Source organism: Phyllostomus hastatus, unplaced genomic scaffold (assembly GCF_019186645.2).
Source record: "Phyllostomus hastatus isolate PE091 unplaced genomic scaffold, TTU_PhHast_1.1 phas_scaffold_93, whole genome shotgun sequence".
Classification (NCBI taxonomy): Eukaryota; Metazoa; Chordata; class Mammalia; order Chiroptera; family Phyllostomidae; genus Phyllostomus; species Phyllostomus hastatus.
Window position 1 is genome coordinate 36,517,455 of NW_025334042.1, and position 26,963 is coordinate 36,544,417.

At 36.2% G+C, this 26,963-nt stretch overlaps 2 protein-coding genes across 6 annotated transcripts in view; one reads left to right on the forward strand and one right to left on the reverse strand.

Moving 5' to 3' along the window:
• The window catches only part of KRAS (KRAS proto-oncogene, GTPase), a 40,091-nt gene extending 24,922 nt beyond the window's left edge, over window positions 1-15,169 (forward strand). For 2 of the 4 annotated variants that reach the window (XM_045829077.1, XM_045829075.1), the window contains exons 5-6: window positions 6,100-6,223; window positions 10,731-10,867. In XM_045829077.1, the coding sequence (XP_045685033.1) occupies window positions 6,100-6,219 (120 nt within the window). In that variant the 3' untranslated portion in view covers window positions 6,220-6,223; window positions 10,731-10,867. Of the gene's footprint in view, window positions 1-6,099; window positions 6,224-6,553; window positions 6,555-10,730 lie in introns of all 4 variants that reach the window. The other 2 variants (XM_045829078.1, XM_045829076.1) reach the window with 2 other exon arrangements.
• Window positions 15,170-15,426: 257 nt separating this feature from the next.
• ETFRF1 (electron transfer flavoprotein regulatory factor 1) lies at window positions 15,427-26,864 on the reverse strand. 2 transcript variants are annotated; one of them, XM_045829080.1, is made up of 3 exons: window positions 26,743-26,864; window positions 16,422-16,510; window positions 15,427-16,343 (listed from the first exon to the last, which is right to left on the reverse strand). In XM_045829080.1, the coding sequence occupies exons 2-3, from the start codon at window positions 16,470-16,472 to the stop codon at window positions 16,122-16,124; spliced, it is 273 nt and encodes a 90-aa protein (XP_045685036.1). In that variant the 5' UTR covers window positions 16,473-16,510; window positions 26,743-26,864; the 3' UTR covers window positions 15,427-16,121. The 2 variants fall into 2 exon arrangements, with proteins under 2 accessions (XP_045685036.1, XP_045685035.1); XM_045829079.1 differs by having other exon boundaries at window positions 26,747-26,857.
• Between the last annotated feature and the right edge of the window lie 99 nt (window positions 26,865-26,963).

The window sequence follows — 26,963 nt, forward strand, 5'->3', positions numbered from 1 at the left end:
TGAAAAACCAGTGAATTCTATTTTAAGTCTTTGTTTTCAGATTAAAAGCTGAATTTCTGTAGTTTGATCATAGTACAAATATCTCATTTCAAAACCTGTTTTATAGGTTAAAGAAAGACTTGACATACAGCATTTCAGAAGAATTAAGATTTTATTCACATTCATTCCCAGGTCCACAGGCTGGGAGGAGGTTACATTTTTTTTCACTTTTTCTTTTGACTGGTCTTCTCTGACCAGATTCCTTGTTTTCCTTTAAGAGAAGAGGTACTCAAAAAACATAACTGTAATATTTATAACTTTCTCTCCCAGCATTTTCTTATGAAAAATTTGCTAATATAGAATTAAAAGAATTTTATTGAAAGCTTCTGCAAACCTACTACTTAGATTATACCATTAACATTTTAACTTGCACTATTTACTATTTGTAACTTTTTAAAAATACTTTTGTAACTACTTAACATTTTATTTTAAATTTTATAAAGTAAAAACCAAGAGGCTTTGCCTAATGTAAAGAATTGCAGATAGAGCAGCGATTCTCATACTTTAATATGCATATGAATGAACTGGGCTCATTGAAATCTAGATTCTAATTTCCTGGGTCTAGGTTGGGACCTGTGATTCTGAGTGTCTTAACAGGCTCTCAGGTGATGCTGATTTTGGTAGATGGACCATAGTTGGAGTAGAAAGGCAATAGAAAACAATAAAAGGAAGTCTTGATATTCTCACAGTGTTGCCCTCCACTTCTCAGTTGATGACCCTAAAATAGCTGTGTCTTCTTTCCTTGTTCTGTGGTTACTGTCTCAGAAGTACCAAGTGTTAATTCTTAGTGTTTGATGTTAATGCTTTAATATACCACAGCATTCATAATCAGAAAACTGCCTGGTTTCCTTTTAAAATAGATTTTTAGGTTTTATACTTTTTTTTGTGGGGGGTGGTTGGGAAAGATGTATGTAATGTGTTTGATACGGAGTGAATTAAATTTGCTTTGTAGAAATTTATGTGGATCATCTAATTTAAATATTGAGTGATATAAAGGAATACTTTATTTCTTAACCTAAGTGTGCAACTTTCTTATATTTAAATCCTGTTTTATTGATATATTTATGTAATTTATGTTGCTAAACTATAACTCAATAGTTTCTAGTCTTTGATTTTTTTATTACATAGACTTGTTGATTTTCATCTTCTGTTGAAATTAATTTGATATTTGCATGCATTTGGAAGACTTTATAAAGATTTATTCAAGTACTAATTGTGGAGATTATAAAATGGAACATTTAAATTTTATAAATTTTACATCTCCAGTGTTTTGTGAAAATTTTAGGCCCTATTTTCTCCAGAATATTTTGTTACTTATTTGCTAATTTTTATTTGTTATTTGAACAAAAGTATGCATATCCTTGTTGTATTTTATTAACAGCTATTTATTTCATGCCCCAAGTTTGGGTCTTGAACGTGAACCTAAAACACAAACACCAAAGAGAATTAGTTTCAAGTTAGTAGGAACATGACATTCATTTAGAGCTTCTCATAGATGTAAGTCAGAGGCTGGCACACTTTCTCTGTTAAGGGCCAGATAATAAATACTTTAAGCATTGTGAGCCACAAAGGGTATCTATCCATTGCATTTTTTCTTATAACCCTTTAAACATGCAAAAATCATTCTTAGCCTTTGGGCAGTACAAAAAATAGACGGTGACTACATTTGGCCTTCTGGTTGTAGTATTGATAGCCAGTTCTCTGGGGAACTGTATTTGATTCAACACTAGAAGGTAGGACAGACTTCTCAACTTAAAATTACTAATGTAAGCCTGTAAGGATTTATAGTAAATCCTTCTGTTCTGTGAAAGAGAGGTGGCGGGGGGGTAATGGAAAATTTCTTCTAGTACTTTTTTAAGGTAAGGGTTGCCAAATATATTTTACCAACTTTAAAAAGCCCTCTACGTGGCTAGGATATAATGAATTGTATTTATTTACAATCATTTTAGTCCATATCTGAACAGCTAAAGTAATTTTTATTTTTTGCTAGTATGCTGTATGTGGTCCCTATGTCCCTACTTTGTAAAGACTGCTGCCTAGTGTATGTTTATCTAGGCAGTTAGGAATGGCCAGGTTTTCCTGGCTTCCTTGGGTAGTGCACGGCCGTGTGGGCAAAGGCTGTTGAAACCAAAACATTGGCACCATGGTAGTTGGCTGTGTGTTTTCCAGTCAGCTAAAATCAGAAGTGGGGAGGCTCCGTAAAGTGGATGACAGAAGCAGAATTCTCAGCCTATCTGCTACTCCTGATTCAGCTTTTTTGCCTTCTGGAGGTCTCAACTTGAGCATTATGTGAAAATTAGTTTTATGAACTTAAAAATTTTGAGTGATTGCATCCTGGTTTTTGTTCTTAATTTCTAGATACCTAAAATTAGTTGTTAAAGACCTCCATTAAAGAAAACTTTTGACCAAATCATTTTAACAAACCAAATGGAAGGCGTTATGTGCCATATTTTTGTTTAATAGTAGTTGAATTTGTGTATATGAGATCAATATTTTGGACTTTAGCTTTTTATGAGTTAAAAATGGAACAGTTACTGAGCACCTGCTGTGCACCATACCAAGCCTCCCAATTAGGGGCATTGCTGCATTTCAGTACCTAAGATGGGCTATAGTTTGAAAGGTTTCTTGAGAAATTTGGCATTGCAAATTTGCTTTTTAGAATATACCTTGTTCTTCCCATTCCTCTTCCCAAGGAAAGCTAGTATTCTTGCATCGGTTTATAATTAGTGTGTTTGAAGTGTTATTTCCTTGAAAGAATTTGGGAGAATTTTAGCAGATAATAAGCCATTTGGTAGGAACAAATACCGGTACTTGTTTAAAAAGAAATCTCTTAGTGAAAGCACTATAGCCACCAGAATATGGAATGGTGCTGTTGACAGTTCTTTCTCTAGTATGGAATGCTCTATTACCTTAGTCTCATACGTATATTTTCAGATAATAGCTGAGCTGAAAATATCATCAAATGTCTTGATTTTTAAAAATTTACATGTACAAACTTGTACACTATTGTTCCTAATAAGTATTTTCAATTGTTCTTAAGGTTTGGTAACTGACCTTTGAAAATGAGTGTATGTGGCAATAAGCTGTATTGTCAGGAATAAATCATTAAGTGCCAGTTAAGAGTTTAGCAACTAGCCACAGTTGGGTATTGAATATGTTTCAGCTATACTTAATCTTTAAAAATTACCTACAAATTTTGGCATATGAAACCAGTGTTCTTTGCTCGTGCCAGTAGTTTAAGGTACACACAAGGATAATCTCTTATGTCCGTATGATCTTGAAATATGTTACCAAAAAATAAGAAATGTTAAATCTGAGAAAATATGGTAAATAATTGATTCTTTAAAACATAATTTAAATTTCCTAGTAATAAAAATTAGTGAAAAGCCACTTTGGAATAACTTTCTCACGGTTATATTAGCCACTGAGCTCCTAATACTGAATATTTTGGTGGTGGGTAGTAGTCTCTTCTTTTTAATCATTGGCTTCCAATTCTCTCTCTGCATTGCTGGAAACAAGATCACATATTCTGGTATTGGTGATGGGGATGTGCACATTTACAAAGTAGACTCTTTCAAGCTGATTTTAGAAGTAAGTTGCAATCAAACTTTGCTTCTGCTAAATTAATAGAGGACCAAAACCCTGTTTTTCTCCTCTCCTAGTATGTTTTAAGTACTTCTACATTGACCTTGTAACTTTTTAAAAACAGGAGAAAATCTTTACATTCTTAAAAAAATATGAGCTTTTACCTGGTTTGTTTAATTTATACATTTAAATTTCTTTCATTAATTTTCAAAGTAAAAGAATTATTTGTGAAGATTTCAAATGCCAGTTCATGCTTTACATTTTACATGCTATACAAAAGTCATTTTGTTGCCTTAAATTGCTTATATTATTGAACATTGATAGTTTCAAATATATATATTTTTTCAAGGACTTAAGAGTAAATATAATTTCTCTCCTTGAGAATTAATGGTAAATATAAAATATTAAAATTTTATATACTGGTACAAGTGGTTATGTAATTTAAAGTACCAACATATTTGATGACTTCAGAAAGTGGTTGGAAATTTTTATTTTGCAGTGAGCTTAGCTAGCTAGTTGATTAAATTGATTTCATTAAAAATAAGATTAATTTTCATGAGCTATAGTGGTTTTTATTTGAGATAGCTGAATAAAAATGTATCCCTGGATGGTATAAGCAGATTTTGAGATGTACTTTTTTTAAAAAGATTTTCTTTTTTTATTTTTAGAGACAGGGTAAGTGAGGGTGAAAGAGGAGAGAAACATCCAATGTGAGAGAAAAACATTGACTGGTTGCCTCTCATATGTTCCCAGACAAGGGACTGAACCTGCAACCCAGGCATGCCCAAGCAGGAATTGAACTGGCGACCTTTCGCTTTGAGGGACAACGCCTAACCGACTGAGCCACACTGGTCAGGGCTTGAGATATACATTTTACTTATAAACAATATATTATTATAATGCCCACTTCTTAACTGAAACTGAGTTTTATGAGTTTAATGTTTTACTTTTATGATAAATTACCAAATTCTAGTGAAGGAGTTCTTGATATATTTTTGAGATTTATAAAAAATTAATATACCCTAAAGAATTGAAGTGCCTTTTTTTTTCTTTTATAAATAAGCAATGGATGTGTGATGACTTCTGCATGCAAAAATTAAGCCTTAGCTGTCAATTTCATTTAATACTTAAATGACCAATTCTCTGTACCTGATTTAATTTAAAACTACAAATTATACAATTGATATGTGTTAGCTTTTGGGGTGCTGGGAGCACTTGGTCACATTTAGTTCATAGAAAGACTGATGTTACCAATCCCAGAGAGTTAAAATATTCCAATCCCCATAGTAATTAATTCATTCCTAAAATTAAAATTTAAAACATTAAACTTAAGTTAAATGTGCAATAAAATAGACCAGCTTTCCTAAGCACTTAATTCATTCTTTAAGAAGAATGTGCACTGATACCGAATCTTTCAAATTAATTTGCACTACATGTAGATTAATATTTGTGTTTCTTTTTTAGATATAAGCTTCTGCTTTGGTGATAGAGTTTTCTGGACAAAGTAGGAGTACATCAGTTTAACTAAACACTTGTCCCCATTGGCTGTGGCCTAATTTTTTGGACTGGGAAAGACATTAAAAACTTTGTTCACCTTCATGTGACCATATACAATTGTGTTTGTCATAGCTTTCTTTACATGGTCTTAAGCAGAAGTCCCTTTTCCCTGTTTAGAGTATTTGAATTAAAATCGAAACTATGAGGCCAGTATAATTGGAGACTGTTCTAAAAATTTTTTAAACTTGTAATCAGGATACAGAATGCACTGCTACTGTTTTTTGTTAAGCAATTCATAATATTTAGAATTTTATGATAAACAGCCCTCATTTAGCAGTTTTCTTTAAATAATGTAGTTATCTATCTACAAAAGTCCCAGTTTCAGCTCCACTTGTCCATCCTGGAAATTCACTGGACAGTGTTGTCATTGAAGGGAGAACTCAAGATTCTAGTCTCTTCATCTGACTTGTTTTCAAGATGTGTATGTGTGTGGGTTTTTTTGTTTGTTTGTTTTGTTTTTTTTTAAAGGAAGATTAAAATCCTTTTGTACCACTTTTCTTCTTACTTCCCCCTTAGGGTTGGAATGGGAGGGGTGGGGATCAGGGCTACTTCATAAAGCATCTGGTCTCCCTAAGTTAAACAATTTAAATCTAACTTTAGGTTTTGATTAATTCAATGACTAGCAAAGTAAAATGATTGCACTAATACAAGTAACTAAGTTTTTCATCATGTCCTCTAATTGCTAATTTAATTCTTTTAACTTTTAATTCCATTACAAAACTGACTTTAAAGAACAAACCAGGATTCAAGCCATATTTTAAAACTGCATCCCCAGTTTTATTCAATCAATTTGATGTCTGTTTTAAAAAGAAATTCTCAAGTAAAGCTCATAATTTCAAACTTCTTGCACATGGCTGTCCCAATAAATTATTATTACCAATGAAACAGACTTTAAAGAAGTTGTGTTTTACAATGCAGAGAGTGGAGGATGCTTTTTATACATTGGTGAGAGAGATCCGACAATACAGATTGAAAAAAATCAGCAAAGAAGAAAAGACTCCTGGCTGTGTGAAAATTAAAAAATGCATTGTAATGTAATCTGGTAAGTTCAGCATATTAATTTTGGCAGAAAGCAGATGTCTTTCAAAGGTAACAAAGCAGCAACCACTTTAGAACTACTGAGGTGTGGGCTTTTAATTTGAAATACTAAAAGAAACCCCAGAGGGAGGTGGGTGTGGAGGGACAGGTGAAAATGGTGAAGGGGAATAAGAGGTAAAAAAATAGAAATTCCAGGAAGAATTAAAAAACATGTCTTTAAAAAAAGAAATCTGTAGTTTGTTTCCATAATTGGTATATTTTTATTTTTAATTTATGGAAATTAATTATAATTGAGGCAGTTTTGATGACATAGACTAATCTACATTTGTCACAGGGTCTAGAAAGAAAAAATACTAAGAAACTATATAGAGTAATAAGGCTGAATGGCCCAGAAGGTGAAAAAGGGCCACTCTTAACAATTCTAACTCAGTGGTGTCAACATCACTTTTTACCGAGGTCAAAAACCTGGGAGTCTTTGGATGACCCCTTCATACTTCTTTTTTACCCCCATGTAGAGACAACCATAAATTCCTATGATGTTACATTCTAACGTTTTCGACATCATTAGTTCACACCTCTTTGGTTTCTTCCTGGAACTATTAGAACCTCTTATTTGGTTTACATGTTGCTGCCTTCCTTCACAGTGCAACCAGAGAGATATACTTAAATACCATTCTCTTATCTTTAAATCCAGTCACTGACTTCCTGTTAACTATGGAATAAAATCTCAGATTTCATAGCATGTTACAGATGGCTCTTAACATCTTCTTACCCTCCAGCCTTTGGCCTTAGCTCTAAAAACTCCTTGAAAATTTTTTTGTCCTTATGTAAATGAACACCATGTATTTTGCTTATCTTCCCTCCAGGCTCGGCTGTTGCTCTTGTTTGGAATAATAGTATTCTTATCCTCTAGTCTTAATTAACTAACACTCATTCATGATTCTCTAATCTATTCTCTAAGAATCTTTCTTCAATCCCTTAGACTGAGTATAATGCCCTTGTGTATTCTCAGTATAGTATTTTTAACCATTATGCACTTACCCTGTTATTTTGAAATGACCTCTTTTATATTTGATTGCTGTACTGTAAGATCTTAGAGAGCCAGAATCACATATTTTTAATTTTTGCATGACCATGGCCTAATGAGGTTCCTGGCACTTAATAGCTGCCCAATTGGATTTTATTGTGTGAAATTTCTCAATTTCCTTTCTTAAATCAACCCATATTAAATTTGGTCTTGCTCAGAAAACATTTTACTCAATAGATGCCATAAACTTCATGCCAAAGCTTAAGATTTTGATGTTATGTTGTTTGTAATAAATAATGTTCTGTGAGGATTTGAGGTAAAATTGTAAGTTATCACATATTGTGCAGATTAAACTAAAAGTAGGTAGTCTTTATTATATGATTTTAAGGTCAGAAATAATGTGGCTCCCAAAGGAATAACATATACATTGGAATAGATTTTGCTCCAAAAGATACTATGTGGTCTAGTACTAATCTAAACTCAGAAGAGGAAACAAAGCATGACTGGCATTAATTGTTATTGAAATTTATGAACTCTTAATAGTTTTTAGTATCATTATCTAAAGAATATATTAATTTAGAAGGTGTGGTAAAATATAACTATTGCAGTGCATTTTGAAAAGCCAAACTTCTTAAATTATAGTAGTCATGACCAGATTTAAGTGATTGTTTAATTTTTAATTAAATTTAATTTAGTTTTAATTTTTTATTTTCTCATTATCTATTTTAAATGAATTTTTAAAGTAGAACTATTTAGAATAAAATAAGTTTTGTGCTTTAATTTTTACTTAAAGATGGAATCAGAATACTTCTCTAAAATACCTCGTTTGTGCAAACTGTATTTTCAGTGCCTATGTATTGTGAATGTCAGATAATTGGGCACGATGAATTGAATCCTTGTTTTTTTCAATGGACATGGATGGCAAGGAAAAAGTGTACTTGTTAATACTTAACATTGTAAATGAAAATATTTTTACAAAATTAATTTTACAATGATAAATAGATACCAGTTTTCTTAGCTCAAAAATGGATGAGTTTAAACAAAATAATTACTGGGATGCTACTTTTGTCTTATATATGTGTATATGAGAATGACTAGTTCCTATATAAATAAAGGCATTTACTGCTTTGTTTTGATTAATTGTAACATTTCCCTAATCATTGAAATTATTTAATTTCAGTAAGATTGGGTAGAAAGGAAAATTCAGTGCAATATGAACCTAAAGTATTTGTCAGAATCTTGGAAGGAGATAATGTTAACAGATTTGGGTTTTGTTGTCTCCTAAATACTTGCATTGTTTTCAACTTAAAATGTGTTCTTCTCAGCCCTGGCTGGTGTAGTTTAGTGGATTGATTGCAGGCCTGTGAACCAAAAGGTTGCTGGTTTGATCCCCAGTTAGGGCATATACCTGGGTTGCAGGCCAGGTCCTCATTCAGCAGGGGGATACACGAGAGGCAGCCACATATTGATGTTTTTCTCCCTCCTTCTTCTTCCCTTCCCTTGTCTCTAAATCTAAATAAATAAAATGATTTTTTAATGTGTTTTCTGCATCCATCTTATGGTTTTTCCTTTCATCTGCTTTACTATTTTAGTACCTTTGATATTTTTCTTCATTGTAAAAGTTGAAATAGAGTAGACTACGTATGGATATGTGATCAAAGAATTTGTGATGGTTAAGTGAGGTGAATTTAGATCCTCTTTTAAGTATTCCATTCTAAGTGTTTGTGATTATAAATTAGGGGATGGTGAGCTATAAAATTATTTTTTATATCATTAGAAGTTTTTGCTTTTTATTTAAGATGAGCATGAGGGTTTACGTATATTAAGCTTTGATTATACTGCTGATAAATTGTCTTGTCACATTTTCTTACCACTTTGGGTGAAACAAAACATATTGTATCAGTAATGGTATCACAAAGTGGGGAGCATTCAGTGAGTGCAGCTTGGCGGCTTTATTGGGGAACTTTTAATCATTCAAGTCAATAATGCTGGTTTTTATCTTACTAATATGTGTTTAAATGTGAGCAGACCTCATTACTATTCTGTTCACTTTTAAAATATTGGTAATACTTTTTTGAGTTTTGTGTGTATTGTGAAATGTAACTTGAAAATGCCCGCATTTAATTTTGCTATGATTTTTAAATACTAATTTTGGAAGATTTTAGTAATACAATAAAGGAGAAACATCAGTTAAATTTTAAATTATTTTCAGGATAATGTAACAAATGTTTTTATATGAATTATCAGCAGAGATGGTGGAAATGAGTAGAAGCCCCATTTTCATTGTTCTTAAGGTGACTTGATTTATTTATACAATTTCATTTGTTGGGTATTTGTTCCTAGGACTCCCTCTAGTGTCTAGGTTTAAAAATATCAGTATGTTAACAAGCTTTTAAAAATAACTCCTGAGGTGAAGAGATTTTAAAGTATATTGAGGATTATATTTTTCTTTAATTTTTTAAATTGTACTTTTATATTTAATTTGTTCTAACAGGGACATGAGAAGAGTTGACATGCATAGATCTTGTATTATTTCATGGTTAAAATCTGTCCTGCTACCATATTCAGAGTGCCACTTTCACATTATGAATTATTAGGTTGAAAATTACTCTGTTTTATAATCACTTTCACCCAATACTGATTTACATACATTGCCTTGATCACAAATAGATGTTGACCAAATGGATCACAATGACCAAGTGGGTATTTCTTTGAAGATGAAGCATTTGCTTTATATGGCAAACGTTTGAATACTTAATATACTAAAAAGAAACTAAAACAATAATAAATAAAAGAGAATCTTCTCTAAATTAAATTACCATTTAAGTAATTTAGCTCCATTCTCCACAAATCTGAGTATTAACATTTCTCAAAGTGTAGTGTCTTGTGTTGGGTTACTTTAAATTTCTTACTTAAATGGTTGAGTATAATTGAAACCAATGCCTTAATACATCTGTATATAATATTTGAAACACTGGACGTATATTCAAATACTGTTCACTACTTGGTGATTATCAAAATCTAATTATTTTAAATAAGTATTGAAACAGCACAAATATTGTTACTGTATTTATGAAATTGATTATATTTGCATGGCTCAATATCTAATGTCTAGAAACTCAGGGATAAATAAGTGTAAAGACATATTCACACACATGCATATGAATTTTGGTTAACAAGGTGTGTCAGTATGTAAAAATTGCTAGCAAATTAAGTTCTGGGAAAGTGTCATTTGTGAAGATTATGTAAGATTCTGTGCCATTACTTTTCATTGCCTTTGGGTAAAGTCAGTGTTCCCTGTAATATTGACAAGAATATCCATGAAGAAGACATTAAAGAAGCATAAGTGTGATAAATATTCACTTGCCTAAAGAAAAATGTGAAGTGCCCTTATTCTTTCTCAGTATTGATGTTTCCATTAGTTTGTCTGTACACCTCAAATCATCAGATATATTCACATTTTAATACTTGTTATATATTTCAGGGTGTTGATGATGCCTTCTATACATTAGTTCGAGAAATTCGAAAACATAAAGAAAAGATGAGCAAAGATGGTAAAAAGAAGAAAAAGAAGTCAAAGACAAAGTGTATAATTATGTAAATACAATTTGTACTTTTTTCTTAAGGCATACTTAAGTGGTAATTTTTGTACATTACACTAAATTATTAGCATTTGTTCTAGCATTACCTAATTTTCTTTCTGCTCCATCCAAACTGTTAGCTTTTATCCTGAATGCTTATTTTAAAATGACAGTGGAAACTTTTTCCTCTAAGTGCCAGTATTCCCTGAGTTTTGGTTTTTGAACTAGCAATGCCTGTGAAAAAGAAGTTGAATACCTGAGATTTATTTCTTGGGGTTTTTGGTGCATGCAGTTGATTACTTCCTATTTTTCTTACCAGTTGTAAACTTTGGTGTGAAACAAATTAATGAAGCTTTTGAATCCTCCCTATTCTGTTTTATCTAATCACATATATGCTAATTATAACTTCAGTTGAGATTTCACTATTGGTTTTACAGAAACATTGAGGGAACATGAATTTCTGAGCTTCCTGTAGAGTCTTCTTGTAGGCTTTATGTCCTCTAGTTTCAGCCACCCCTAATGAATGTAAATTTACACTGTTCATAAAGGTTTTCTTCCTCTTTCCACTGCTATTTGTTATAGTCATGTTCCCCCAAATATTATATTTTTTCTATAAAAGGAAAAAATGGAAAAAAAGGGCAATGGAAGATTATTAAAAGGCCATTTACTTTCCATGAGAGATAAATTCCTATAATACTCTGAATAGCTTTTTCTGTTAATGGAGGTCTGGTATCTAATGAGGATTATAGCAACCATTTGTGGGCTATATTTACATGCTACTAAATTTTTGTAATAATTTAAAACATTTTAACGTGTAAAAATTCTCATAGGAATTAAATGTAGTCCTCATGTGTCAGATTGCTGTTTCCTAAAATAACTTTAAACCTTTTCTTGAACTTCAGTCTTTAAAAATAGTTTTAATTCTGGCATTAAAGATTATTTGAGCCAGTTAGCTTAGTAGGTGTTAAAAGAAAACAAGTTGAAGTCCTGTGTGAACCTGTGAGCTTCATGGTGAGTTTCACAGTGTGGAGAGCATCCCTATGGTCTTCCTATGTTGTCAAGCATTGGTTGGTCAAAAATGGGAACTAGAGGTTTGGCTAGCTCAGCAAGATACATTCTCACTGTGTGGTGGTTCTGCTTACAGATCAAGAACATCACTTTAGAAAAAAGCAAACTTTTGAAAATAAATTATTTTAAATGAGACTTTTGGGGTGGGGATGGGGAAGACTAATTTTTTTTTTAAATAAGGAAAGGAAAGTTTCAAAGTCTCTAGTATTGGCTAGTTCTCTTAATCTGGCTAAAGCAACTAAAGTAATATTTCATAAAATGTTCCAAGTTTGGTCCATATTTTAAGAATATCTAATGCTGAAAACTAGGTAAATTAGCAAAATGATTATTTCAGTACAATTTTCCTTTTTTAAAATTTTCCTTTTGTAAGACATTTGATGTGAGAAGGTATGTTGACGTGAAAATAATCAGTGGACTAGGAGGAAAGTGACTTTAGATTCTGGTGTCTTTACAACTCCAATTTTGGGCAAATCACTTATCCATTTCTTTATGTTAAAATAAGTCATCTCAAGGCTATAGCTAGCATTATAATTACGTGATTCACATTCAGTTTACATAAAAATATGCCTATTTGTTAGTCTCAGCACAATCTATAACTTCTTACCTGTGTTGCCATCTTCAGTGCCAGTCTTAGGCAAAATTGTACAAGAGGTGAAGTTTATTTTTTAATATGCTTTCTCAATATTTAACACCCTTCTCCCATATAAGTATCATCTTGCCAGCCTACCCTTCTGTATGACCCACAACTTGATGCTTTTCCTTGAAATATGTCTAATTCCCCTACACTCAAGATTTACGCTGCTTTAGATATCTCCTTGAAGACTTCCCATCAAGTCACATCAAAATGCCCTACATCTTCCTCAGGTTCAACATGACCTGACAGATACTACCATGAGATTGGACCTAATGGTTAATTTTGAGGTGATGGCTGTAGCAATTTAAGCTTGATCCTTTGAATATTATCTGTTTGCTGCCTGGTCCATTAGTGACTATTTAGGAATTTTCATATCTTCTACGAGTAGACAGAACCCTATCCAGTGGAAGAAGAATTTAATAGGGTAATGCTGAAAAAATTCCTTAGATAATTTACAATTAGGACTAGCCCTGGTAACAGTGACATATTGCATTGTTTTAATAATTAAAATCTTACAATGAAAAATACTTCAAAATTTAATTCATAAAGCCTACCTTTTAACATGGTTCATTAATTCTATATAGTTGAGTGCCCACTAAATGCCAGGCAGTACACAAGGCACTGGAGATATTGTGGTAAAGGGGACTTAATCCCTTTCCTAAAGAAGTAGTGCTTATATCCTCCTGAGGCATTTGGCACATGACCCAGAGACAACATAATGCATATTTTAGTTTTGTAAGGAAGGGAGTTGGTTTCTTAAGGTTTCTTCCATTTCTGGAGTAATTATTTTGCTCTGATTCCATTGTAACTGGTTAATCAAGCTACTTTATATAAATTACTTTTATGTCATTGTTTTAAAGGAGGAAACTTGATTATATATTTTTTATTTGGCATAACTGTGTGATTCTATTGGGACAATTATAGTATACATAAAGTTGTATGACATAATATTAAAATTCCCAAGTGTATAATATTCTGGTTGGTCTCTTTGTATAAGTAATTAAAATGGACTTTTAAAATTAAATATTGAATTCTAAAAGTTATGTTTATCTAAGTAGGACTAAACAGATGCCTGAACTAATTTACAGAAAAGGAAATTTCTGTGTAGAAATCATTATGATTTCTGAAATGCTTTGCTAAACTACAGGTTTACAGAATATCATCTAGGTGGGATGTTAAGACTTATATAGAACCTATTCTTGTTTCTATCCAAGAGAAAGAAATGGCCAGACTTCAAGAACAGCAGTGCATAATTGAGTGAGGGAATTTTAAGACTCTTGCATTTTTGACATAGCTGGACAATTTTTTTTAAGCAGTGGTAATTTTCCTTTATTATATGAATTTTAAATGATTTGACAAAAGGTTTTCATAGAGATTTTAAAAGGGGAGAGATGATCCTAGAAGTAACATAAATATTGTTTAATTATTACAGCCTTAAAGATAAAAATCCTTGTTGAAATTGAAAAAGTGCTAAATTACATAGTCTTAGACATTAACATGTTTGTGGAACAATGTAGCAGAAGTCTGTAGTATAATTTGAGTGGATATTCCCAATTAGGAATTCTAAGCTCTATTTTAACTGAGTCACACTGCATAGGAATTTAGAACCTAACTTTCATAGATTATCAAAACCTTTGCCACCTGCACAATTTTGTTCTAGTATATAATATAAAGAAATCTTGTGAGGCATGTTAAGTTGCAGTTTGTACAAATTCATCTCATTTGTATTCCAGTGACTTTTTTTCTCCTAGTCGTTTTTTTTTTCCCTAAACAGTATATACACAGTTTTTTTGTAGGCAATAAAAACTGTCATTTACATTTGTCAAAAAGTAATAATTTCTTGATAATTATGTACTAATGGTTTTTAAAAACCTATCAGTTACTATAAAACTGAATTTATATTTAATAACTTCATGTTAATATTGGGTAGCATGAAATCTGTTTTGATAAATTCAACAGCATACAACTGGTAGCTGCAAATTCTTTCAGAAAATGAAAATTAATTTCTAAAGATACATTCACATCAGTTTTAAAACACAGTCATAACTAGATTAATACTTGTTTTAGTTTAATAGTTTTAAGTGCCTGTTTGGGATGATGCATAATCTTAAGACCATCTTTAGGTTAATTTAGATGAATTTAGGGAAAACAGTTATTACCTACAGAAGTGTGGGTTACAGAGGGTCCACCTCCCCATAGAACTAAATGGGTTATGTAATATTTTATCCAAAAGTTTCCAGTTCCACTGTCTTGTGTTTTCATGTTGAAAATACTTTTGCATTTTTCCTTTGAGTGCCAATTTCTTACTAGTACTATTTCTTAATGTAACATGTTTACCTGGAATGTATTTTAACTATTTTTGTATAGTGTAAACTGAAACATGCACATTTTGTACATTGTGCTTTTTTTGTGGGGCATACGCAGTGTGATCCAGTTTGTTTTCCATCATTTGGTTGCTCTGACCTAGGAATGTTGGTCATATCAAACATTACATTTAAAAATGACCACTCTTTTCACTAAAATTAACTTTTAAATGTTTATAGGAGTATGTGCTGTGAAGTGATCTGAAATTTGTAATATTTTTGTCATGAACTGTACTGCTCCTAATTATTGTAATGTAATAAAAAGTTACGGTGTCTATGACAGTGTGTATTTCTTCATAGAAGTTTGAAACATTTGCCCCACAATTGACATTGAGTAGTTTCTAAGCCACTGACACTATAGTGTATTAGTAAATCTTTTTTCTTGCAGCTTGTAAGTTAGAAATATTCTTTATTTATGAAAGGTACTGTGAACATTATGTTAAGGTTTAAGTGTTGCATAAGCTTAAGACCATCTTAGGTTTAAGTCCATTGCCATGTTAACTCATTTAGAAGTATGTACAAAACAGATCTGCCTTTATGACAAAAAATAACAATATTTATTACTTTTTATCAGAGAAGGTAATTGATACACAACAGGTAAAATTTGTTTTAAGGTCCAAAGGGAACTAGTAGCAAAATAATGGGAACATTGAATAGGTATGTGTGAAATGCCAATTGCTGGCAGGCTATTTCAAGATCAGAAGTAATCTTCATGTATGTTATTTCTCTAACTGCACTAAAATCATGACCAGATGCTATTTGATTTGTAGTGAACCTTCCTAATGTACCAAACGGAGCCAAAAATAAGGTACTCCTTCAAAAATTAATAGAATAATGTTCAAGAAATTATTTTGCCTAGTTACATGTGAATTAAGTGGCATTGTCAATAAAATGGAGAAATGGGCTAACAGTAATTGGCAAAAACCTATTAAGTTAAAACCATTTTAAGTACATTATTTTTTCATTTGAAATTAGGTGCTCATTAATTTATAACTTGTAGTTGGCAACATTATGTAGCTAAGTTTCTATTCCAGTAAAAAATTGTGCATAAAGGATTGCTGATAAAACTCAGTATGACTAGAAGTTGAAACCTGTTTTTAGTTCAGTAAGGCAGCTTAACTGTTTTTTACATGATGTGTATATGTTGCCATTTTAAGTGGAATTATTTTTATATTTGTTATACATAAATAGATGGCACTGGTTTTCAGCTAAATTATGGTAATGATCAGTTAGTTAGTGTCTTTGGTATCTGAATAATAGCGTTGTTTCATAGCTCTGTATTTCCTAAGGAAATACAAGGCTTCTAGCTCTTTCATTACAAATTCACCCCGTCCAATAAGTTCTTTGATCTTCTCTGGGTCCTTCACATCTTTGTTTTTAAGGAAAGCATTCTTCAGACGCCTTTTGAAATAGTCTGCTCCTTTTGGATACTCTCGTCCAAGGTACAGCAACTTCAAAAGGAAAGATATATTTCTAAATAATCCATGTCATATAATAATATTTATAAAATTGGCAACATAATTACTTACATTTTTATAAAGATTCAGTACTTCCCCTCGTAAAGTATTGGCCATTTTCATTTATCATGGATAATAAACCACTTTTATACACAGCATACCTAAAGAAAAGAAAAGTTTCTTTGCAAATAACTATTGTAGTCAAAAAAGAAGCAAAGGAAGATTTTACATTTTGGGAAAATGCTAACCTTTTTTTTTTTATCACATTAATACTTGGAGCACTTTTATGTTCCACGTACTGGGATACAGCTATGAACACTGGTCAGATAAGATACCTGTTCTCACAGAACTAACATCTTCTGAGGGAGACAAAAGAAGCAAATTTCCTTAGCATCAAAGGAAGACTATTCTGCCTGGTCAAATCTAGAAGGGTGCAATCTTAAGAAAGGCTAAAGAGGAGAAACTGGTGGTGTGAGTCAACCAGGCCCATGATAATGGCAGATGGGCAAGAAGGTGGGCAGTGAAGAGGCCAAGTGGGCAACTCAAAAGGGGTTACATGAGCAGGCAACATTCAGTGGGATTATACTATCTTATATGTGATTCATTGGTGCTGCATGGCAGACAGCTCCTTAAATGCACCATGACAAACTAAACATAGAAAACATTTCACAATACTTGTTATAATTGTGGGGATTAAATCATAACATTCCTAACATAAGCAGGCCCAAAGTAAATGTCACTTACAACCTCCTTCAAAATTCTCTAATTCCCATTTTCCCAATGACCTACAAAAACATTTTTATACTTTACAGTCCTCATTAACATAATTTTTCTTTTGAAATAATTTCAGTCTTGCAACATACTACTATTTTTTTCCTGAACTATTTGAGAAGCTGCTAACATGCTGTCTGATCCACCTGACTACTTTGCAGAGCCATCCAGTAGAAATATATGAGCCACCTACATAATTTTACATTTTCTAGTAGTCCATATTAAAAAATAAAATGTGAAATAATTTTAATAACATTTTTAAAAAATATATTTTATTGATTATGCTATTATAGTTGTCCCATTTTCCCCTTCACTCCCCTCCACCCTGTACACCCTCTCCCACCCACGTCCCCCCCTTTAGTCATGTCCATGTGTCATACTTATAAGTTCTTTAGCTTCTATATTTCCCATACTATTCTTACCCTCCCCCTATCTATTTTCAACCTACAACCTATGCTACTTATTCTCTGTGCCTTTTCCCCCTCTCACCTCCTCCCACTCCCCTGTTGCTAACCCTCCATGTGATCTCCATTTCTGTGGTTCTGTTCCTGTTCTAGTTGTTTGCTTAGTTTCTTCTGGTTTTGCTTTAGGTGTGGTTAATAATTGTGAGTTTGCTGTCCTTTTACTATACATTTTTTTTTAATCTTTTCTTAGATAAGTCCCTTTAACATTTCATAAAATGAGGGCTTGGTGATGATGAACTCCTTTAATTTGACCTTATCTGAGAAGCACTTTATCTGCCCTTCCATGCTAAATGAAAGCTTTGCTAGATAGAGTAATCTGGGATATAGGTCCTTGTCTTTCATGACTTGGAATACTTCTTTCTAGCCCCCTCTTGCCTGTAACGTCTCTTTTGAGAAATCAGCTGACAGTCTGATGGGAACTCCTTTGTAAGTTACTGTCCACTTATCTCTTGCTGCTTCTAGGATTCTCTCCTTCATTTTTACCTTGGCTAATGTAATTATGATGTGCCTTGGTGTGTTTCTTCTTGGGTCCAACTTCTTTGGGGCTCTCTGAGCTTCCTGGATTTGCTGGAAGTCTATTTCCTTTGCCAGAATGGGGACCCAAGCATCATTTCCTTTATTATTTGTTCAAATACGTGTTCAATCTGTTGCTTTTCCTCTTCCCCTTCTGGTAACCCTATAATTCGGATGTTGGAACGTTTAAAGATGTCCTGGAAGTTCCAAAGCTTCTCCTCATTTTTTTTGAATTCTTATTTCTCTGTTCTTTCCTGTTTGGTTGTTTTTTTCTTCCTTCTGGTCCACTCTATTGTTTTGAATCCCAGTTTCCTTCCCATCACTGTTGGTTCTCCGTGCATTTTCCTTCATCTCTTTTATGGTAACCTGCATTTTTTTATCTAATTTGTGCCCAAAATCAACCAATTCTGTGAGCTTCCTGATCACCAGTGTTTTGAACTGTGCATCTGATAGATTGGCTATCTCTCGGTCGCTTAAAATGATGAGTCCTGGGGCATTGATCTGTTCTTCTGTTTGAGCCATGTCTCTCTCTCTCTCTCTCTTTTTTTTTTGGTCTGGTTGTTCCTATTACGGTGAGGGGCGGAGCCTTAGGTGTTCACTGCGGCTGGGCACCCCAGTCACTAGATTGTGACGTTGTATGTGGGGGCAGGGGCGGGAGGGAAGAATGGTGGTAGCTCCGTTCTCCTGGGACCTCAGTCCCTTCTCTGGGATCCTGGGTTGCATGCTCTGCCCTGGTCCACAATCGCCACCTCACTGGGTCTGCCAGCTGCCACTTGCGTACTCAGGGTCCACCTGCTGCGATCTTGCTCACTCCAGATGCCTTACGCGCTCCCGGTTGCCTTATGCGCCCAATTCTCCCTGTTCTCTGTGCACCGCGACCCATGCCTGGCTGCTCCTCTCTGTCCCTCCTACCGGCCTGGATGAACGGGTCTACTTCTACTTCTTGGCTGTCCAACTTCCATTCAGATAAATTCCCTGTCAGTTCTGGGTGTTGTTCTGCCTCTAAATTGTTGTTCTAATCTTGGTTGTGCGTGGAGGTACGGTGCATCCATCCACCTATGCCTCCATCTTGGCCGGAAGTCTTTAATAACATTTTTATATTTAAAATACTATGTCAATGTGCCATGCAAGTTACATTTTAGTGCTTGTAAGTACCCATGACTTAGTTGCTACCACACTGGATAGCACAGCTCAGAGTGGATTTTCCATGAACAAGGGCATTTTCCTACAGAACAATAAAACCATCAGCATCAGGAAATTAACATTGCTACATTAGTCCTGTCTGATCCACAGCCTCTTCATATTCTTGAAATTGCTTTAAAGATGCCCTTTATATTTTATAGCAAAAGGATCAAATCCAAAATGACACGTTGCCCATTTATTTTGATGTTAATTTACGGCTAGACTCAGGCTGTGTAGTTTGGGCAAAAATACAGACATGATGGTTTGTTCATTTTAATGTATTTTATCAGGTGGACACACATTCCAATTTGTTACAGTTGATGTTAATTTTGATCATTAAGGTAGTGTTTGGATTATCCACTGTAAAGTTACTTTTATTTTTTTCCCTTTGAAGTATTTTGTGGGAAGTACTTTGAGACTACATATATGTATTCTTCAAAAAAGCCTTTCATCTTGCAAAAACACATTAAAAATAACAGGGCTTATAGAGGAAATGGGTTTGGGACAGAACACTCAAATCCTATGCAACTAAACAACTACTAAACAGAAATTATTACCTGGAGAGCTAATTTGGATCACTTGGGTTGCTCTGAGCCTAGCTGCAGACTCATGGAGATGTTTAAAATGCTCAAAACTAATAGAGTAGCCTGGGAGTGGGAGCTGGGCTGGAGACTAGGAAGGGATCAAAAGAAACAGGAGGAAATCTTTGATAATGATGGGTGTTTATCATGATTGTTGTGATGGTTTCATAAGTATATGTGTATGCCAGATTTATCAAATTGTGTTTATAATTTAAATAAGTGTAGTTTATGTCAGTTTCTCAGTAATACTTTTAAAATGCTAAGAGTATGGTTGTGAGATGTGGTCAGGGTAGGTGATTCAGTCGGCCACCTGTCAGTTGAATAACATGAGGTATTCCTCTCTGGGGAAGGAGCCCTGAGTGTAAGCACTAAGTGAAGACTTTTTCTCTTGTGGAAGTTGATAAATCACATAGGAACCAACATCCATGTTAGAACTTGTATAATCGCCTTTTTTACGAGTTTATGAGCTAATTCACATAAGAAGCATACAATGTAGCAGAACAAGTTCTTTTCCTTTGAGTTCATAAATGGTAGCATGCTTTCAGTTTTCTGTTATTTTCCTCCAAGTTACTCTTTTTCTGCTTGCCTTTGCGGCAGCATTTCTGAGCTTTCCTCCAAAGACTGGAAAACCTTTTCTGTACTCTTAGAAGTGAAAGACCAAAAAATGCATCTTAGAAGGTCTGCATATGTGGTTGCAACTTACAGACTGAGCTTCACTTAGGGCGATCTGAGTGGGCCCTTCATTGGGGAACCTCTGTCATCAGTCTTAGATCTTTCCTCTTGGGCTGGTCAGATTCCCCGGCCCAAGACTGGAAGAATACAGTCTTCCATTCTTCTGAGGCTTTGCCTGTTCAGTGGAAGAGTAACGTGGGCCTTGCATTCAGTGTTACGTATATTCAAATTTACTTAATTTATTTTCGCTGTAGTTCTCGTGTACATAGTATGACTAAAAACACCCCAGTCCAGAGACTAGTACTATTTTGTCCACAAATAAGCCTCCAGTCTTCCATGCGAGTGAGGGGGTACAGTCACTTAGAAGTGTTGCTTAAATAGCTTTCACTTAATCCTATTTCATTTTTCATTTCCAGTTCCAATGGCCGCCTTTCAGTGCCTTTTGTAAGTAATGCGGTATAAATTGAGATTTAATGGTGTGCTAAGTCACATTCACCTACCTGCCCTGCAGCTTCCAATCTTATTGTCATCTCTCTCATTTTTCCAACTTATTTTTATATCTTATTATTGAAAATTTAGTGGAGTTTTGGGAGGGAATGAACTCAGATGGGTGTATTAACCTGCTATATTAATACCTAATTTCACTTTTTTAACCTTCTTGTTTGGCTGAGAGCCATTTTCCAAATACAGTTTAATTTTACAGTAAAATCTGAAGAATGACTCTTAAGAACCACGTGCTTTCAGGGTTCTAAAATGGCTGCAGAGTAGCTGGAAGCTCCATCCACTTGCTCCCATCCTCGGTCAGTCGGGTCTTGCAGCTAAACCACAGACAGAGCAATCAACTCAAAAATCTGGCTGAGTGTGAGTCAGTGCATGCGAGTGTGTGAGTGCCTGTGCACTTGCCAGAGCACTCCGGGGCAGGTGGCCCAGGCTTTCCTGGTGGAGCCGCCATCTACTGCTGCCCCAACTACAACCTGGCCCTACGCTTCTGGCTCACAGATTTGGAGCAGCAGCCCTTTTGTGGAACTGTCAATGTCCTCCTCAGGAAGAAGCTGCCAGAATGACTGTGCCTCAGCACCCAGACTGGCCTCTGGTTTCTGCACCTGCCAGGCCGTGCCCCCAACCTGCTGCTGGAAGCCAAGGCCTGGGGGACTGTGGTACTTGCTCTGGAGGGGGCTGTGGCTTCCCTTGCCCCAGGCTCACTGGAACCTCGAGTAGGACGGAGTCTCACTGAGGAGGATGCGGATCAGCTGAGGAGCTGGGAGCACCAGGGGCAGAGACCACAGCAGGAGCACATTGGCAGGAGCCCAAGGCTGACACTGGAGGGAATGGTATGAGCGCCCAGCCATGGTCCCATGTTACAGTTTTGCTGCTGGACTCTTCCCTTCCCTCTCCCACCCCATCAGGATGACATGAGACTTAAAAGAAGATGGTGCACACAGAATATATTCTGTTGACTTGGGAGGGGCAGGGAGAGGTGTTGGTGTGAGAGAAGAGTTGATAGGTAGCCTCCTGTACGTGCCCAGACTGGGGGATCCAACCCACCCTTAGATGCCCTTTCAAAGCAGAGGCTTAGGGGTTGAGCCCCTTAGCCAGACAGGGGAAAGTTCCCACCAAGGAAAGAGCCAATGGAAAATCAGGTCCCAAATAAACAGGAGTCCACATAACCCACAAAAGGACATTCCTGGAGCACCCAGATCAGAAGACCAAGGAGTCTGCACCATGGGGGCCCTCTGCTCTGGGGAGAGATAAAAATGGCTGGAGATAAACTCAGCATCTTCCCCACCCCCTCTGCTTAAATGGCAAAGCATAGGTTATGTGTTTTCAGCTACCCACCTGGGACTCCAGGGAAGGGAGGGTGGCACAGACTGGAGTCACATGAGGAAAGTCTGGAGTGGGAGGCATGGGGAGAGTCTTGGGGGAGCTCTTATTGAGAAGAGCTAGCCCCTCCCAGGGGCTAATCAAATACCTTACCCTGTGGGATACACTCCCCCCACCCTCTGGAAATCCCCTTTCCATAACCTCTGAGATCCTGTTTACTACACTTACCAACTTTTTTTTCCTTTTAGTAGTTCTACTCTGTCTTGGTGTTCTGCTTTTTTTTCCCCTCCCATTCTGCATTTTAACCCTTGCTGAGCCAACAGCAAAGTAAACATACTCAGGGGTCATCAGAGACTGGCAGTAGGGTACAGTAAACACACTATCATGGAAGACAGACTGGTCTCCTCACAGGAGAGCCACAGAAACACCCTCCTGGTATCCGCAGACCCAAAATCTGGGCTCTGGAAGCCTGCTGAGTACAGGGAAATAATCCCAGACAGAGTCAGATTAGCGGCTTGGGGCAGGGGAGCAAACCCACCATCTTCCCTAAGGTCTGAAAGGCACCTGCCACGGGAGATCCAGGAATCACAGCCCCATTTCCACCAGAAGCCCTCTCAGAAATAGTCGGGTCTGCAAGTAGGCTAAGATTGACAGCAGGCCAGCAGGCAGACAGGTGGAGCAGTTCCTGTGGTGACCTGGGACATTTGCTGACACCCCTGGACCCAGTGCTGATAAAAGCCAACTTTGCAGAGCAGTTTTGGCCCATCCTGGGAACAGCCACGCCTATTGTACTCTTTTGATAACTCCACTGTTCCCTTCTCCCCTTGTATTATTTGTATTATTTTTTCTGTGCTGCTTTTCCCCATTTTCCTCTTTCAATTCATTACAAATAGATCTCTTCCCATTTCTCCTCATAATCACTTTTCTTTGGTCCTCTCATTCTCTTTTTCCTTTTTTCCCCTTTCTCTACTACTCCATTCCTCTTCCTGCTTTCACTATTCCTTGCTCTCTTGTTGATATTGCTGTAGTGATCAGGGAGGGGTTGCTTGTTTTGGTGTTGATTTTGTGTTGTTTTGCTTTGTTCTGCCAGCACCTATACAATAGCACACAACACATGGTGGAGGATGAGCCTCATAGTCAGGTGGAGGGCAGTTCCCACCAATGGATGGGCAAATAGCAATCAGGACCTAAACACAACAGGAGGGTCCACATAACCCACATGGAGAACATTTCTAGAGCATACACTCAGAAGGTCAAGGAGTCTATACCACTGGGGCCCACAGGACTCCTAACACACAAGGCCACTCCACAAGACAGTGGGTCAAAGCAAATCGATCTAATACATAGAAATAAACACAAAGAGACAAGTAAAATGGGGAGACAAAGAAACAACATCCAAATGGAAGAAAAGGAGCAATCTCCAGAAAAAGAGCTATGTGGAATCGAGGCAAGCAATTTATCAGACATAGAGTTCAAAGTAATGGTTATAAGCATGCAATTCCTATTAAAATGCCAAGGGGATATTTCACAGATCTAGAACAAATACTTAAAAAAATTATATGGAACCAAAAAAGATCCCAAAAACCTCAGCAATCTTGAGAAAGAAGAATAAACTTGAAGGGATCACAATACCTGATATCAAGCTATACTACAAGGTCACTGTAATAAAAAAAAAGTCTGGTATTGGCAGAAGAACATATAGATCAATGGAACAGGATAAAGAAGAGAGTCCAGAAACAAACTCTGTCTCTGTGGTCAATTAATATTAGACAAAGGGGGCATGAACCTACAAGGGAGTAAAAAATAGCCTCTTTCCATGTCTCTGGTTCTGAGCAAAACAGAATCAGAGACATGGAAATAGGGAATAGACTGACAGCTGCCAGAGGAAAGGGGAGAGGAGAGGAATGGTGGAAAGAAGGGGAAGGGACAGTCAAAGAACATGTATGAATGACCCCTGGACATGGACAACAGTGTGGGGATTGGCTGTGGAAGTGGGGGGTGGGCTGGATGGAGGAGGGCAAAGTGGGGAAAATTGGGACAACTGTAACAGTATAAACAAGAATAAAAATAGATTAAAAAGCTTAATTAAATTCAGCAAAATTAAAAAAGAACCATGTGCTTTTAAAATAATTCTGAATTAAATCTACATAGATGTAATTTCAAATTGCAAATTATAGCCTGTTTAATTCCTGGGAAAGAGCATAGTTTAATTCACAGCTTGTAAATTTCTGCAGGCTTTTATAGATGTGGCTTAAATTGTACTTTTTAGCTGTTGTTCTTTTTATAAATTATGCATAACACAGGATTTTCCCAGCAAAAAAAAAGTAGCCAGATGTGGCTAAGGTAAATTTGTCCATTCATTGATATGTTCATTTAAACAAATTAAGGCAGTTAATCTTTGTTAATGTACACTGACATTCAGCCATTTAAGTTTATTTTAGGCTTTGGGAGAAATAGGTCTCCTTGGGGTTGCAATTGCTGAACAATTTAAGTGCAGCCAGGACCTGGGACTGCTCCTTAACTGTGCATGAAATCATGGAGGTTTCTCTTCTTTGTAAAGAGTCAAATGAGTTAGGGACAAAAAGAAATCCCCCATTATTCTGAGAACGTGGATGTGTGTGGTAGGAAAGGGGTGGGAGGAACAATCCCCATTGATGGCTTTTTTTTCTAGTGACTGGGCTAACTAGTGAAGACTCAACTTCAGTTCTGGGTTAAGCAAGAACTGTCATTTTACTAGGGATTATGGCACTCAAAGCTGTTGTTAATCACTCTTCGCCATAACGTTCAGATGGCAATCAAAGCTGAAAGAAAACTGGCAAGGAAAGGCAATTCAATGTCATTATTTATTGGGTTCTAGTAGACTTGACTCAAACAGACAAAGCACATTTCCCCAAACTAGTTAAACCTAAAAAGCTTCACACAAGAACTTACTCCAACACACTTGCTAGCACCAAAGGATTTGTAAGCAGAGAGGTAGGGAGCAAGAGATTTTGTCTCCAAAGGCTGGCATACAGTTTGATCTAATCTTACCTAGAAGCCAGATCATATAAATGAGTTGAAAGATGGTTATCCATGTTCAGAACAGGTAGATACTACACCTGTCTGAAGGTAAAGAGGAAAGAACAGGGCATTCTTACTCTTTATGCAGCTTGCAAGAGAAGTACTAAAGGAGAACCAAGCTCACTGGCATAATCTCTTATAGCACAGTGACTCCTAGAACACACCCCACCCAGCCTGTTCTATCACATCCATAGCAGTTCCTCCTCCCGGAACAGGGAGAGCTTGGGCAAGTCCTTTCCCCGAGACACCGACCATTTGAAGGTAATTCAGAACTAATAACCTTCTTTCCCCCATGAATCCTAGTTCAATGGACTGAGGTTTTGTGCCATAAACAGTATTTTAGTTGAAAATAACTTAAAGCAATTTCTTCCATGCCATCGGTTTCAGACATATATGAAGTCGACATTAACATGTTTATCTAACCACCAGAGATTTGGAGGTGAAATGTCATAAACATTCCACAACCTGGGTTTCTGTTACAATAGGGATAATAACACTGTAACCCACAAAGACTAGCTCAGTAATATTTATTAATAATACATTTAATCAATGACATTGGGATAGAACATTATACAATTAGAATTCAGAAGTGAGAAATGGTGCCGATAATTTTAAAGTATTTCCTGTCATGTTATGCTAAAACAGGGTTTGGGGTCCTAAATCATGGAGAAATCAGTTGGGCTTTGGAAAGAGCTTAATATCTTAAATTACTCATTTCTTCTAGTTTTCTGTTGGTCTAAGTTGCCAGTGAGTGTTTCCTCACTTGGGGAGGAGACAAATTCTGAAGGTTGTGTTCCTGGTTATCACAATTTTTGATCTTGGGCAAATAACCTGATGAGCCTAACCCTAACCCTCAGCGACCCTCAACTGTAAGAAAGAACTTTTGCCCAGGAATTGCTTCAAGTCCTTTCCAGTTCTTGTTTACAGCGGCTCTTAGAAAAACAGGCAATATATACCTTGCGCAGGAACTAAACAGAACCATGTGCAAGGAGACGAGTCCGAAGGTCACTCACTTAAAAATAACCAACCTACCTGGAGCCAGTTTACTTCTTTATCTAAATTGCCAGTTAAGCCCGTCACCCCACTGGCAGCCAACCCGGGTCATCACTAGACCCAATCGCGTAGCTGGGGTGGCCCCTTTCCTTCTGGAAACCCTTGCAAAGATTCTTCGCGCTCCAGGGAAACAATGAGGGAGAGCCTGTCAATGTCAGAAGACGCTCAGAAACCCTTTCCCACACACGGAGAATATCCTCGCCCAGAGAACACTTCACCGTCTGCAAACCCCAAGGTCGGCAAAACGGAACAAAGCACCCCGGTGGCAGCACTCACGCACTTTCCCGCACGCCACAGCCGGAAAAACTTCAGATCGCTTCCATTCTTCAGTCGGTCAACTATTGAAGCAGGGCGGGGGAGGGGGGAGAAACCTGTCAGGGGAGGGGCGTGGCGCCATCCGGAAAAGTCTAGCGCGACTGCGCGGGCAGGCTTGGGAGGGTGGAGTTCCCCCACCCCGGGGCAATTGGGCGTGGCTTGTCGTCCGGACAACCCAAGAG